At 40.0% G+C, this 16492-nt stretch overlaps 1 protein-coding gene across 2 annotated transcripts in view; it reads left to right on the top strand.

The window, feature by feature from the left end:
• F5 (coagulation factor V) overlaps positions 1 to 12768 on the top strand; it is a 75587-nt gene extending 62819 nt beyond the window's left edge. Inside the window, exons 19-25 of one of the 2 annotated variants that reach the window (XM_047077031.1) lie at positions 402 to 473; positions 1782 to 1882; positions 2310 to 2465; positions 4917 to 5061; positions 7351 to 7502; positions 10527 to 10709; positions 12344 to 12768. In XM_047077031.1, the coding sequence (XP_046932987.1) occupies positions 402 to 473; positions 1782 to 1882; positions 2310 to 2465; positions 4917 to 5061; positions 7351 to 7502; positions 10527 to 10709; positions 12344 to 12490 (956 nt within the window). In that variant the 3' untranslated portion in view covers positions 12491 to 12768. Of the gene's footprint in view, positions 1 to 401; positions 474 to 1781; positions 1883 to 2309; positions 2466 to 4916; positions 5062 to 7350; positions 7503 to 10526; positions 10710 to 12343 lie in introns of those variants that run through there. The other variant, XM_047077032.1, reaches the window with a different exon arrangement.
• The last annotated feature ends 3724 nt before the right edge of the window (positions 12769 to 16492 follow it).

A 16492-nucleotide genomic window follows, 5' to 3' on the forward strand; every position in this document is an offset into this window, starting at 1 on the left:
CATCCAGGTATCTCAGTGGCTGGTATTTTCTTTTGTGATCAGAATGTAAATAGCTCTGTAACTTTTGGTCCAACTTTTGGGAACATAGACTTATAAGGGTAGTACGCAATGTTGTAAAATGGCTTTATTTTAAGATACAAGCAAATGGAAATCAGTTTAAGACTAACTGCATTTCAGGACGTCAGTGGTTTTCCTCTAGGGTATCACTATTTCTGTTAGAGCACCAGTCTTGCGAGTACATTCACCTGTTATGATCCAACATATTTAGGTCAGTGCCACATAAGGTAGGTGAAACTATTGAGTCACTGACCCACCAGAGGTATAATCTCTAGCCACGAAATTTTACTTTGTTAATATGTATTTTCTAAGCAAAAATTATTGATTGTTCTGTTTTTTTGTAGAATGTAAGATGCCAATGGGACTAAGCACTGGTATCATAGCTGATTCACAGATCAGGGCTTCTGGGCATTGGGGTAAGTAGTAGCATCATAGCCTTTGAAAGGCACCTCCTATAACTGTTGCAGTATACAGCCTGAAAAACCATCCGTGACAACCCTGCCTGTTGAATCTATGGATCATTGCTTGTCTCCAGGCTTTTCTCTACCACAGGAAAGCACCTCTATCTTAAGGTGCTCATCTGGTAGAGGAAGGAGCAAAAAACCTGTTGGCATTCCTTTATCACTGCCTCCCTCCCTGGTGTATAATGTTCCTAAGGAGTCTCTCCCCCGGGAGACCAAGAGCTAGGGGTCCTCAGAATCTCTACAAGGCAGTACAGCCTCTCAGCAGGGATTGAGCGAGGAGTGGATCTCTCTCTCTGAGAGAGAGAGAATCTTAAGCTGGTTCCATACCTAGCACAGAGCCTGATGCAGGGCTTGATACCCACAAACTGTGAGATCATGACCTGAACAGAAATCAAGAAGTCAGATACAACCAACTGAGCCACCCAAGCACCCCCTTTCTTTCTTTTTTTTCTTTTCCTTTCTTTCTTTTTCTCTTTCTTTCTTTTTCTTCCTTCATTTCTTTCTTTCTTCCTTTCTTTTTCTTTTTCTTTCTTTCTTTCTTCCTTTCTTTTCTTTCTTTCTTTTCTTTCTTTCTTTCTCTTTCTTTCTTTTTTTGTTTTCTCCTTCCTTCCTTCCTTCCTTCCTTCCTTCCTTCCTTCCTTCCTTCCGATCCCATACTCTTGTGACCATGTGCCCATTTCCAAAACTCTCTACATTCATCCCCATTCCACATTTGATCACAAATGAGATATTCCAGCCAGATTCCCAAGGTCTATTGGCCACATGCCATACTGCCCTCTAACAGGGCCCTTTGCTGTGCTAACCATTCATCTATTCAGAAACTCTGCTGATCACCCACTTTGTGTCAGGATCTCCTTCTAAATTGCCTCACTCTGCCTCAAAGCACTTCCCAAGATGAAGAGGTCAGTTGCAAGGGATCACGAGCTTCCCATAATCCCTCCCATGTCCTCCGCTTAGGCAAGGCACACTCAGCAGCAACCACACCAACATAGCTGAGAAAAGATAAACACAACCTGCATGCAAGAAAGGGGGTGGGTGGTGGTTGACACCAACCAAGCACAGACCTGAAGCCGAGATTTCATAATCATGAACTGACTTAGTAGCTGAGGCCTGTGACAACCGCCTGGTTGCCTAACTTTAATAGAGGCTCCTGCAGAGATCTGGTTTTCCACGGGGACTAAACTTACTTGGGAAATTTCTAGTTGTATGTTTTGGGTTTTTTTTAAGTTCAGAATAAATTTTTTTCTCTTTTGAATTTAGGTTATTGGGAGCCCAAACTAGCAAGATTAAACAATGGTGGATCATATAATGCTTGGATCACAGAAAAGCCTTCAGAAGTTGACCTTAAACCTTGGATCCAGGTATACCTTATTAACCTGATAGCATTTACTGTGCTATAATAATAAAATGACAGTGATTTCATATTTTTCTTTCTTGTTCTTGCAGTGTTTTAGGCACTATTCTAAGTGCTTTACATATTCAAAATGAACCCTATAAAGTTAGTTCTAGCGTTATCCTAGATATCCTTTTTACAGATGAAAAAAACAAAGAAACGGAGGGACTGATTAACTTCCAAAAATCACACACAGCTAGAAAGTGGTCAAACTTGGATTCAAGTCCAGGTACTCTGTGCTCAAATATGGATTGTATCTAGCCAGTTTATTAGTTTGCTGACTTAGGTGCTGGCTTTTTAGTTCTAAAGAAAGCGGGTTACACAATGAATTAAGGAAGGTGATATGTGAGTTGTCGACAAGGACAGATCCGCTTAATGGCTTTGCTCTGTTGCAGGTTGACATGCAGAGGGAAGTGGTCCTCACAGGGATCCAGACCCAAGGTGCCAAACACTATCTGAAGTCCTACTACACCATGGAGTTCTATGTGGCCTACAGCTCTGACCAGACAAACTGGCAGCTCTTCAAAGGGAACAGCACAAGGAACGTGATGGTCTGTGGACAGTTTCTTTCTAAGTCTCAAGACTCACCCTAGGATTACTAGGCTACTATGCCTATGACTATGTCTTCTTAAAAAATAACTTTCTGGGTGGTAGAAATACAAATGGCTTTCTTAGGGCTTTATGAAAGAAAGTGGCAAAATCATGGGTCTGTTATACAAATTAAAGGGATAAGCCTGATTTATGGAACTTCAAAACTCCACACACACAAAAAAATCACTTTTCGATCAAACTAAATGCCCATGCTTCTCAGATTGGGACATGGTGTAGGGCATTTAATCTGGTTTTGTGCCTTAAGGAGCTCATGCTCCTTAAGCTTGGAGTTTGGCCTCCAAGTTTTGATAATACTTTTACATTTTATTTGTTCTTTGTTTCAGTGTACTTGAAGGAAATAGCAGCTCTGAGGCAGTGTGCTTTTCGGAATTTTTTTTTTTTTTTTTTTTTTTTTTTTTTTTTTTTTTTTTTTTTTGCTACCCCTGCCTGCGGAGTGACAGTCCCCTGCTGGGTCTTTCAGAGGCTCAGCGGGATTATTCCCAATAACCTGTATGTACCAGCCCTAACTCTTCTCTTCCTCCCTAACCCCCTTGCCAAAGAAAGTTATCAGAATGTAAGGCGTCAGTCTGCCATTATGCTGATAACTTTGAACCTGTTTCATTTTTCCTGTAAATCACTTACCATTTTACTAGTTTGTATATTATTATTAGCTACCCCTGGTAATAAATTATTTGCACTACACCTTAGAACAGATCATGAAAATCTCAAATTATCGTCCCTACTGATCAGTTTTGGAAAGAGAACACAGGTTACAGTTAGAGTTCGTAGCTGAAAGACTTTTGCCCTTATACTTATGAGGAACGTTGGTGTGTGGTATTATTTTTTTTTTGTACTTTTTTTCTGGTTTTGGTATCAGAGTAATACTGGCTTCATAAAATAATTTGGGAAGCATGTTCTGTTCTGAGAGAGATTTTCTAGCATTGGTGTTAATTCTTTAAATATTTGTAGTATTCAGCAGTGAAACTATAGGGGCCTAGAGATTTTTTTTCCAGGAACTTGTAAATTACAAATCCAACTTCTTTAGTAGTTACAGGCTGTTCAAATTACCTATTTCATATTGGGTGAGCTAGATAGTGTTTTTCAAGAAACTGATCCATTTCGTCTAGGCTGTTAAATTTATGTGTGTAGAGGTGTTTGTAGTATACTCTTATTATCCTTTTGATATCTGCAGATCTATAGTGATATTGCCTGTTGAATTTGATGTTGGCAATATTCACCTCTTCTCTTTTTGCTTTGTCAGTCTTGCTAGATGTTTGCCTTTTTTTTTTTTTATCTTTTCAAAGAATTGATTCTGTTTCCTTGTGTTTATCTACTGTTTTTCTGTTTTCAGTCTTGCGGCTCTTATCTCCTGTGTTAGCTGGCTCTTTCCTCGCTGGCTCTTTCCAGCCTCTTTCCAAGTCCAGGTTCTCCACTAAAGGGGAGCTCCTCTTTGCTGTTGGGTGGGGACGGGATAGTGTCCACTGATACGATGGTGGTGGGAGTCTTGTTAGGAGCTGGTGGGGATCAAAGTCCTGGATTCCTATTTGCCCTTCTCTGACACAATCCCAGTGAGGGTGCTGGGGTGCCTCATTACAATCTCATGAGCATGGAAGTCTAGGCTCCCCACTTGGCCTTTGATGCTGTGAGTAGAGGAAGGGCCATGATGTTTTCTATAATGCTGAGCTGGACATAGATCAGTTATCATCTGAGAATTTTCTGTCTTGCTGAGCTGCTCTTTCCTGGGCCTGTGGCTAGAGAAAGCAGGTTTTCATTGGGGCTTTTTTTTTTTTTTTTTTGGCTGCACCCATTGGTGTTTCTTGGCTGCTGGCTTCTTTGCTTCCCAGTCTGGGGCATATGAGGCAACAATAAAACCCAGGGAGCCCACCGCCATGTTGCTCCTTGGGTCCCAAGGACCCTAGCCAGTCTGCCTTCTTCTCTCCCCCTCTCCGAGGCTCCTTATGTTTTAGTAGTACTCAGCAGAAGGAACGAGGCAAAATATGTCTACCTCATCTTCCTGAAGTGATCTCCAATTATTTTTTTTATTTAAAAAATTTTTTTTAATGTTTTTATTTATTTTTGAGACAGAGAGAGACAGAGCATGAGCAGGGGAGGGGCAGGGAGAGAGGGAGACACAGAATCTGAAGCAGGCTCCAGACTCTGAGCTGTCAGCACAGAGCCTGACACAGGGCTTGAACTCACAGAGTGTGAGATCATGACCTGAGCTGAAGTCGGACACTCCACCGACTGAGCCACCCAGGCGCCCCTCCAATTATTTTTTTTTAAACCAAGAGACTTAATTCAGGTCACATGAAAACTGAAAATGACAATATTAAATTAATCCAGAATTTTATTACAAAGTCACTTTATAGAGAATTGTTATATAACTAAGCCTTCCTCTTTTTTTCCTCTAGTATTTTGATGGCAATTCAGATGCCTCTACAATAAAAGACAATCAGTTTGACCCACCCATCGTGGCTAGATATATTAGGATCTCTCCAACCAGATCCTACAATAGAGCTGCCCTTCGCTTGGAGCTACAAGGCTGTGAGGTTAATGGTAAGGAACTAAGATGCATTGTTGTCCAACCACCAGGCAGAGAATCAAGTAGATATGGAAGAATGGCTAGAACTTTTAGTTCTCTTCAATCACTTGGGTGCCTAGAAAAACCTTGGCTAAACCGGTTCTGCTCAGGTGAACTCTCATTGTGATCTGGGCCAAAACTGGTTCTACCAGCCAAAGGGCAGGCACCATCTCTGAACAGTGCCAGGATGGCATGGGCACCGCCCTGACCCTGCAAGGAACGGCCCTAGCTTAGAATAACTGCATCAGCCCATTTCAATAAGAACTAAGGTTCAGACTAGGCCTGACTCTTCCATAGTTCTCCAGGTCACCCAGATTTTAATGCAGTAGAAGAACATAGCAACATTACTGGCATATATTAGATGTTCGATGAATGTTTTCAACGAATCTAAACTCCTTGTCAACCTCCTGAAACTCTGATTGAACTCTTCATTCTCTTTGGCACCCAATGTAGGCGCTCAAGCTCTTTCTCTGTAAGCTGCTGTTTTTCAAGGGATGTAATGTGACCTGTGGTATAAATAAATCCAGGTACTCACAAATGGCCATAATAAAATTCTACCATGTGGAACAAAGATGTTTAAGAATCTGATCAACTATGCTCCTTTGGTGACTCTTTTTTTTTTTTTTTTAATTTTTTTTTTTCCAACGTTTATTTATTTTTAAGACAGAGAGAGACAGAGCATGAACGGGGGAGGGGCAGAGAGAGAGGGAGACACAGAATCGGAATGGTGACTCTTAAAGTAGAGCTCTCCACATTCTTTCACTTCAAAGCGCATCTAGAAAATATCTGTCTAGCAATCTGGGGTAAGAGAAGGCCCTCGCTAATCTTCCGTTGCATCTCAGCTGCCCAAGGGCTCTGAGCGGGAGGGAGATCAATACATAGCGCACCTGAAACGTGCATTTCTCCACCTGTTGGGGAGCTACAGTACCTTCTCAGTCTCGCACGGCTCACAGTGGACAAAGCAGCTGAAACTCGGAATCCGCTTCTTATCGAGGCAGATAACGGTATCCATTATACTGCCGATACCATGAGGGGCATGGACATGGGCATTTTGTCAAAGCGCAGTTAGCAGTGGTATGTAACACCTCCGACATAAAATGCTAATTCTGTATAGCAGGAGCAGTCCTTGAGACAGCTCCGTAAATCACTGGCCTTTCTTTCCCTCTGGCACATGATGTAAATGGTAGTTTGTTCAGATCATAGAGACAAGCCACTCTAAAATGTGACATTCAACTCTGTCAATCTATTTAAAACATTTATATTCTATTCAAGAAGCATTACTTTTTAAAAATCTCTTCACTTTCTTGGGGCGCCTGGGTGGCTCAGTTGGTTAAGCATCCGACTTCGGCTCAGTTTGTGAGTTCGAGCCCCGCGTTGGGCTCTGTGCTGACAGCTCGGAGCCTGGAGCCTGCTTCGGATTCTGTCTCCCTCTCTCTCTGTCCCTCCCCCTGCTCACACTCTGTCTCTCTCTCTCTCTCTTGCTCAAAAACAAACATTAAATAATAATAATAATAATAATCTCTACACTTTCTTGATATAATTATTAGAGTAGATTTTCTTTTTTAAAACTCTTTTTTTTCCATGGAGAAAGATATCACTTCAAGAAAATGTCAGCATGATTTACTAACAAGAACAAAGTGTCACAGAGGTGATGATGATGTGTGGTCAGCTGGGCTCACTCACTAGTTACGTTTCTTACATTCGCAGCCCAGCCTCGAAGCCTGACGTTCAAGTTCACGTCTTGGCAAAATTCGTAACATGAACCACCCTCAAAGGGTTAAAAATAAAATATTGAATGTGACTCCCCAGGGATCTTCTTCTTTGTAGCTTTTCCTTAGAAAGAGAAATGGAGTATACTCTTATATACAGAGATAGTTTAGGAGTATTTTCTACCTCAAAGAAAAGACAGTTTCCATGATTCTCTGAAGGAGGAAAATGAGTTTAAATATTTAGAACGCGGTGTTTGGTGTCAGACTTCCTGCGCCCCAGTTTAGTTTCTGATTCTTCTGGTAGTCTTACTTCAGGCAAGTTACTCTTTCTTGCTCTGCTTTTGTCTTCTCATTTGTAAAATGGAGGTGGTTAGCAGCATCAGATGATACATGGAGAGCCTAAAAGTAGGATTTGGCACATGGGCAATAATGTTCACTGTCGGCGATGGTTGTTTTGTTGTCACCGAGTATGAATACTGTCTCCTCTGTAGTGCAAACCACCACACAGGGAATACTGGTGGTGCATAATTAATCACATTACTTTTCTCTTGACAGGATGCTCCACACCGCTGGGTATGGAAAGTGGAAAGATAGAAAACAAGCAAATCACAGCTTCCTCATTTAAAAAATCTTGGTGGGGAGATTACTGGGAACCCTTCCGTGCCCGTCTCAATGCCCAGGGCCGTGTGAATGCCTGGCAAGCCAAGGTAAAATAACGCCTATGAGTGGAGTTCTCTCAGCCTTCTAGAAGAAAACCACGGCCCTCACTACAAGGAGCATGGGCATCTTGGGAAGCAAGAATATTATCTCCTGTTTCTGCAGATTATGATCCTAGGTCCTTAGACCTAGGATGTCTGTTGACTTGATAGCTGTAGCTCTGACTTTGGCTCAGAGAGAAGTTACCATCTCCTTGGTTTTTGGTCTAGTCTTGATTTAGACGAGGCTGGGCAAATTTTTTCTGCAAAGGGCCAGATAATAAATATTTTAGACTTTGTGAGCCATACATTTCTAGTCATAACTACTCAACTCCGCCACTATAGCAAGAAAGCAGCTATAAACAATAAGTACATGAGCATGGCTGTATTCCAATAAAACTTTATTTACAAAAACAGGCCGGGGGCCAAATATGGCCCTTGGGCTGTAGCTTGCCACCTCTGAATTAAGACAATTTAGTGATAAATGATTTAGATTTCCAACACCTTCTCTCTTTTTTCACAATTTAGCAATATTTTTCATTTTCTTAATAGTGCTATTTAAATGTTTTATGTTCCCATTTTTTAGAATTTTGTGACATTCCTTTGGACAATTGGAGGCACAGTAAAATGCTACAAAACCGGGGTTATAAATCAGTGGCCTAAGTTTAATAAGCATCTTCCAGAGAGTAATATTGCTCCTAATATTAGCCCATTGAGTAATTCCAGTGTCTTAGTTTTTAGGGTAACTGTTAATATTGACTCATTTTTATCGCACTTTTCAACTGACTTGAAAAATTACAGTGGCATCAGAAACCAGAATAATTCTATCAGTCAACTTAACCCTTCCTTATTTTCTATCTTCCTATGTCCCTCCCTTAAGACACCTACATTCTAGTTCCCTGGACTCCATAGAATTCCAGGTCCTAACCCTAAGTTAGGCTGTCAGAAATGGAAAGAGAGCTGTGGTGGGAGTAGAGAAAGTACAACAGCTTGGACCCCATACAGATAGTCTTGGGAACTGACATCTGTATCTCAGAACTCATTGCTAGTCCATCACAGACTCACAGAATAGAAGAACAGTGAGGGGGTTACAAAGCATATGGTCCAGACTTTTCCTGTTAAGTTTAAACACAGAGAAGATTGCATCATTTTCGCTTAGTCTGGTGGCAGAATCAGGAAACCCATTCTCCCGATAAACAGTTTAGTGGTCCTTCCGCCATTCAAAGCCACCCAAACCCCTTATTATGCAATTTCATGGAGGGGTGAACAGACCTGAAGAAGTTAAAATTTAAAAAGTAATAATGTATTACATTATACTAATATAATTATATAAATAAAATAATAAAAAATGAAGGATTAAGTTACATAGAGATGTCATCCAATTTTTTCCCAGATAACTCTTTAGATCTGTTCATAGAACAGATATATGATATATGACAGATATATGACACAGGTATAACTGTGTCACCCTACTCCGTATTTTACAACTTTTTGAAATACTTTGCTCTGTATATGATTTGCACTTAGTCTTTGTACTATAATAAGGGCTTCAAAGATGAAATGCTGATTTTAATTTTTAATGCTGTCATTTTAAAATCTGGAATTCTAGGTCAGAACTGTTTCACGTAATCTTCTATTAGGATTATATGTCTTTAAAGGGTCTCTTTAGAGAGGCTAAAAATCTAAGCCAGACCTATGCAAGTACACACACAGACTGAGGTGTCTCTACCTCTGTCATGCCTACGAAAATTTTCATGCCTTCAAAAACCCTCTAGCAACCTATATTCTATATCACCGGTACAACTTCGATTGGATACCATACAGTTTAAAGGTACACTAAGAAACCACCAAATTCCCTTGGGGCGCCTGGGTGGCTCAATTGGTTAAGTGTCCAACTTCGGCTCAGGTCATGATCTCAAGGTTCACAAGCCCATGTCCGGCTCTGGGCTGACAGCTCAGAGCCTGGAGCCTGCTTTGGATTCTGTGTCTCACTCTCTCTTCCCCTCCCCTGCTCTGGCTGGCTCTCTCTCTCTCTCTCTCTCTTTCTCTCTGTCTCTCAAAAATAAAATAAAATATAAACATTAAAAAATTTTTAAAAAAAGAAACCACCAAAGTCCCTAGAGAGTGTTACAAACTTGACAAAAAATTAATTAACATGATAATTTTAATTCAGTTAATTTACTTTAAAAATACACATAGTATATGAGTATATACATATATCTGTGTATAAATATATACACATACATATGTGTACACATAAGTGATGATAAAGAAATATGTCAATATTCATTATTTCATATAGAACTGAATGAGACTATGGGGCATGATAAATCTCCCAAAGGTGAAAATTTCTCTTAGATTACTCTCGTACTCAGTCCTTCTGATCCTCTTTCTCCAAGTATGTATCAGCGAACATATGATTAGGCATTTTGTTAGGCCAGAAGGCAGGACAGCTACCATGCCATAAAGTCCCAGGTATGGCTTTATCAAGGCTCTCAAATATTACATTTATTTGAAATATCAGAAGAGAAGAAATTGGACTTCTCGTTGATAGAAGCAATGGGAAGAAAAGTGGGACTTTTCTAAAATAAGTTAAATAGATTCTTTCCCTGATACCCTCATGGCATTTACACAAATTTATTTAAGAGAATAATATTTACAGATAACTTAGCAATATGATATTCTTTCTCAAGTAGGATTCATTTATGTGTTCATTCAACAAATATTTGTTGAACACCAACCATGTGCCATGCATTGTGGTAAGTACGTGGAAACAAAACAAATTCCGGCCCTCGAAAAGGAAGGGATACAAAGAAGTAAGTCATTATTGTACAGTGTCTGTCATACTCAAGTAAAAGTTTATATATGTCGGTGACAACAAACACGAAGGAATAGGGAAATCCTCTGAGAGAAAGGATCTTAAGGGATGAGACAGAAAAGAAATCCTCTTGAGCTCTGTACATTTCTGAGTATCTTGGTCTAAAAAAAATCAAAGGTTTTAATTGCCTCATTCACATGTCCTCATCATTTTCACAGGCAAACAACAACAAGCAGTGGTTACAAATTGACCTACTCAAAATCAAGAAAATAACTGCGATTGTAACACAGGGCTGCAAGTCTCTGTCCTCGGAAATGTACGTGAAGAGCTACACCATCCACTACAGCGACCAGGGAGTGGATTGGAAATCGTACAGGCAGAAATCCTCCATGGCGGACAAGGTACCGGCCAGTGTCCCAGCAAAGACAAAGCAGTTTGAAAGCTGCTGTGATGAGAAAAGTACCCTACATTTATTTGCACATAGCTTTTGGGATTTGACAAATAGGCACAGACAGGCACCTCCTCTCTAAGAATTCTGTGTGGAGAGAGATCCCATGTCTCCCCCTCTTTTTTTGTTTTTTTTTTTAATTTTTTTTTTCAACGTTTATTTATTTTTGGGACAGAGAGAGACAAAGCATGAACGGGGGAGGGGCAGAGAGAGAGGGAGACACAGAATCGGAAACAGGCTCCAGGCTCTGAGCCATCAGCCCAGGGCCTGACGCGGGGCTCGAACTCACGGACCGTGAGATCGTGACCTGGCTGAAGTCCGACGCTTAACCGACTGCGCCACCCAGGCGCCCCTCCCCCTCTTTTTATGAGTACGTTAATCCCATCGTGATGGCCCCACCCTCCCGATTTACTCTAATCCTAATTACCCCCCAAAGGCCCTGCCTCTTAATACTATCCCATTGGGGGTTAGGGTGTCGATGTAGGAATCTGAGCGGGATGCAAACATACGGTCCATAACAGGGTCTAGAAAACCTTCCACCGTGAAATAACATCATGTTGGCATTACCTCGGGCATACTTGTTATTCTTGACTGATGCCCAGCAAATGCCCATGCCCCAAAGCTTTCTGTATCATATTATTAAGCAGGAGACAATTGTTAGCCTCACTGATGAGGAAACTAATTTCCTTCAAGATGAACTACGCCATTATTCTCCTTAATTCCCTGTCATATGGTGTTAAGATGCTGCTGGGGCAAAACTAAGGACATGAGCCTAATATTCCAGAAATGGAAGTGAGGCTGGAGCCAGGTGGAGGGGCAGCGCAGGAGAAGGGGGTGACATTTACTGACTGCTCAGCTTGGGCTCAGCACTTATCTCAGCAAATGAGTTTGAACCTCTCTCTCTTTTTAAACTCCTGGGTTGTTTGGTCGCTTGGTTGGTTCAGTTTGTTTTATCTGTCACTGTACAAGCTAGGATGTACTACAAGCTAGGATAGACTACAAGCTAGGATGTCTTTCTAGCTTGATAAGCATCACTGTCATAAACAAATAGTGATTTAGCTTCTGGTGTATGTAAATCTGGGGGGAACCTGCTGGGAATGCAAAACTGGAAAAGAAAAAGGGGGGGCATAAAACACAGTTCAATTGAGGATATAAGGCATTTGGCAAAAAGAATAAGTAAAAACACATATCGTTGCGTTTTATTTTAAATGTTGGTGACCCCTACTCTCTGGCACTTGTCATATGTGTACATACTTAAAAAAAGTCTTTATAACGCCTTCTGTGAGGTAAACTTTTATTATCCCCATTTTGCCAATGAGTATAGAGAATCAGGGAATATAAGTAACCTGCCAGGAGTCACACAGCTACAAAGGGACCGCGTCAGACGTCAGATTTCTTTATTTTCCCAGCTCGGATCACTGGTGAGGTAGAATCCCTAAAGAGGTCTGTTAGGCACATGATTTCATAATTGACTGAAGATCATCTCTGATCATGATGTCTGTGTTCTTTGTTTTTAAAAAAAATCACCTATAAGATTTTTATATCTGTTACATCATCATCAAAGATCTTCTCATATTTTCCTTTCAGATTTTCGAAGGAAATAATAATGTCAAAGGACATGTGAAGAATTTTTTCAACCCACCAATTATTTCCAGGTTTATCCGCATCATTCCTAAAACATGGAACCAAAGTATTGCACTTCGCTTGGAACTCTTTGGCTGTGATATTTACTAGAATTGAATATTCAAGGACATAGGAAAGACTCTTAAAGATATCAAGCCATTTAGAGCGGGCAATGTATTTTATAGCTATTTTAAATATTAATAATTTTGATTGTTTCCCTTTTCTCTATTAGAGAATAAAATTTTATGTATGAAACTTTCATAATGTAACTCCTTGCTACAATTCAGTGAGATGATGGCTATTATTTATTCAGATATATGGGAAAATATCAAGAACCAACAAACAAATGGCTTATCTGTCACAATGATTAAAAATGCTATAGAAAGTAATATTTATGTAGTTAGCATGCTTCATTATAGTTCTGTTGAAACCTAAAAACACTAGGGGCGCCTGGGTGGCTCAGTCATTTACGTGTCCAACTCCTGATTTTGGCTCAGGTCATGATCTTGCAGTTTGTGGGTTTGAGCCCTGCATCTGGCTCTTTGCTGACAGAGTAGAGCCTGCTTGGGATTCTCTATCTCCCTCTCTTTCTGCCCCTTCCCGCTAGCGTGTGCTTCTAAGAAATAAACACTTTTTTTTTTTTAAACCTGTACACACTAATAAAAGAGATATTACTTTTTTAAGCCATTTATAGACCTGGATAGCTTTCACACCTACCTTAAAAAAAAAAAAAAAGAACTATGATTTAAGAGTAAAGGAAACAAATAAAAATTTTAAATGGTTCATTTTTCTTGACATGAAGAGAAAAATATCTTACCATATGAAATAATGAGTCATTAAAATACCCTGCCTTCCTTACGTGACAATGATTTTTCTGACCCTCTATGAGATAAAATGATGTCCAGAGTTAGGGGTCTTTAGATACAAAACACAACCCAAATAACCATGGGAGAAATGAACCCTTGGCCTCACTCTAGCTGACACTACAATGGTATACTGTTTTTTCAAAGCATAGGTTCACCTAAGGGAAAGCTAAAACCTGTAAAGCAGCATTGGAACCACTGGCCCAAATGCAGCTGTTCCTGCTAAAACTGGCGAGCAATTGTGGCTCTCTTTCAGTGCCCTTCCTTCCAGGGCCCCAACCTCCCCCCTCTCCCTTCCTCAACAACTTCCCCTTTCAGCGCTCCCTTCCATGGGAACTTGGCATCCAATGATCCCATAGATACCGTGAGACTGGGGAGCTCTCTGGTCCACTTCAGCCACATGGGATAGGCAGTCACTGGTAAGACTATCTTTTTGTGGAACAAACCACCCCAAATCTGAATGCTTAAAGCAACACGTTTATTCTTTCTCATGATTCTGTGGGTTGACTGGGCTTGGCTGGGTGGTTTGACTCCTGACTACATTGTGGGGATATCCAGTGAGGTCATAGGCAGGGCTGGAGGCAGAGTCATCAGAAGGCTCAACGGGACATTGAAACAGCTGATCTTCTGTCACTCCTCAAGTGGTTTCAGGTCATTTCCTCATGACATGGCAGCCAAGTGGTCCATCCGTTTGCTGTCTCCGATAGGAGAGCTGGGCTTCATGTAAGGTGGTTCGGGCTCCTCAAAGCAAGTGTTCATGGTTTAGGAAGCAGAAGTTGCCAGTCCTCTTAAAGGTAAGGCCTGGAACTGGCACAGCCTCGCTCTGCGGCGTCCTATTGGTTAACACAAGTCACAGGTGCATCCCAAGGAGTAGAATTCATTGGGAACATCTTTAGATACTATCAGAGTTACCTATTGCATCCATGGGTGGGCTGAGTCCTATGAATGCATAGGGGAACTTCAAACATCCACAAAATATGGCTTTCTCCCCCTCCCCACCTTTATTAAAATATATTTGACAAAACTATAATATGTTTAAGTGCAGAACTTGATGATTTGACATATGTAAATGATTCCCATTGTCAAGGATTCCCATTGTAAAGGATTCCCATTGTAAAGGATTCCCATTGTCAATTAACTCATCATCCCCTCACAGTTACTGTTTTGTTTTGTTTTGTTTTGGTCAGAATGCTTAAGATCTACTATCTTAGCAAATTTCAAATATAAAATACAGTATTATCAACTATAGCCTCCATGCTATATATTAAATCCTCAGAACTTATTCATCCTATAATTGAAAGTTTATACCCTTTTTACCAGGTTCTCCCCCATTTCTTCCACTTGCCAGCCCCTGGCATCACCATTCTACTCTTTGCTTCGATGACTTCAGCTTTTTATTTTAATTCTGAATAGTGATACCATGCAGTATTGGTCTTTGTCTAGCTTGTTTCACTTAGCATAATGACCTCCGGGTTCATCCATGTCACAAATGGCAAGATTTCCTTCTTTTTTAAGGCTTCATAATATTCCATTGTATATATACCACATTTTTTTTTTATCCATTCATCTATTGACATACACTTAAGCTGTTTCCATAGCTTGACTATCATGAATAATGCTGCAATGAACATGGGAATATACATATCTTTTAAGCAGATGATTTAGTTTCCTTTGTACATATATCTACAAATGAGATTGCTAAATAATATGATACAGTAGTTTTGTCTTTAATTTCTTGAAGAAGTGCTATACTGTTTTCCATAGAGGCTGTACCAGTTCACATTCCCACCCAAAGTGTGCATCTTCACCAGGATTTGTTGTCTTTTGTCATTTTGATAATAGCCATTCTAACCAAGTATGAGCTTATATCTCATTATGGTTCTGAATTTGCATTTCCTTGATGACTAGTGATGTTGAGCATATTTTCACTGGCCATTTCATCTATTGGCCATTTATATGTCTTCTTTGAAAGACATATAAAGTCTTCTTATGCCCAGAAGACTTTGAGTTGGATGTAGTCCCACTTGTTTACTTCATGCTTTTTGGTGTCATATCCAAAAAGTCATTGCCAAGGCCAATGTCAAAGACCTTATCTTCAATGCTCTAGGAGTTTTATGATATCAGATCTTATATTTGGGTCTTTAACCCATTTTGAGTTGGTTTTTCTGTATGGTGTAAGCTAATGGTCCAATTTCATTCATTTGCATGTAGATACCAACACACTTATTAAAGAGACTATCCTACTCCCATTGTGTATTTCTGGCATCTTTGTCAAAAATTAATTGACCATATATGCATGGGTTTATTTCTGGGCTCTCTATTCTGTTCATTGATCTATGTCTGTTTTTATGCCAATATCCTACTGCTTTGATTACTATAAATTTGTAATGTAGCTTGAAATCAACTAGTGCGATGTTTCTGCCTTGCTCTTCTTCCCCATGATTGCTTTGGACATTTGGAATCTTTTGTGGTTCTAGATGAATTTTAGGATTTTCCCCCTATTTTTGTGGAAAATGTCATTGGAACTTTGATAGGGACTGAACTGAATCTATAGATCACTTTGGGTGGTGTGGACACTTTAGCAATACAAATTCTTATAAGCCATGAGAGGTTAAATAAATTTAACCAAGGTGGTTAAATTTATTTGCTTAAATTTAACCATCTTTCTTAAATTTATTCCTAAGTATTTTATTCTTTCAATTCTATTGTAAATGGGATTTTTTTCTCAATGTCTCTTTCCAATAGTTTGTTGTTAGTATATAGAAATGCAACTGATTTTTGCATATTGATTTTGTATCCTGCAACTTTGATGAATTTACTAGCTCTAATTATAATATATAAAATACATAACACCATAATAATAGTGCTTTTGTGTTGTCTTTAGTGTTTTCTATATATAACATCATGTCATCTGCAAATAGAGACAATTTTACTTCCTCCTTTCTCATCCTTTCATTTCTTTTTCTTGCCTAATAGCCCTGGCCAGGACTACTAGTACTATTAAAAAAAATTTTTTTTTAACATTTACTTACGATTGAGAGACAGAGAGACACAGAGCATAAGCAGGGGAGGGGCATAGGGAGGGGGAGACACAGAATCTGAAGCAGGCTCCAGGCCCTGAGCTGTCAGCCCAGAGCCCGACGCGGGGCTCAAACTCACAAACTGCGAGATCATGACCTGAGCCGAAGTCATCCGCCTAACCGACTGAGCCACCCAGGCGCCCTTATCAGTATTATTTTAAATAAAAGAG

Source organism: Lynx rufus, unplaced genomic scaffold, assembly GCF_022079265.1.
Source record: "Lynx rufus isolate CCGP_SWC_20201006 ecotype Redwood Valley unplaced genomic scaffold, mLynRuf1.p SCAF_15, whole genome shotgun sequence".
Lineage (NCBI taxonomy): Eukaryota > Metazoa > Chordata > Mammalia > Carnivora > Felidae > Lynx > Lynx rufus.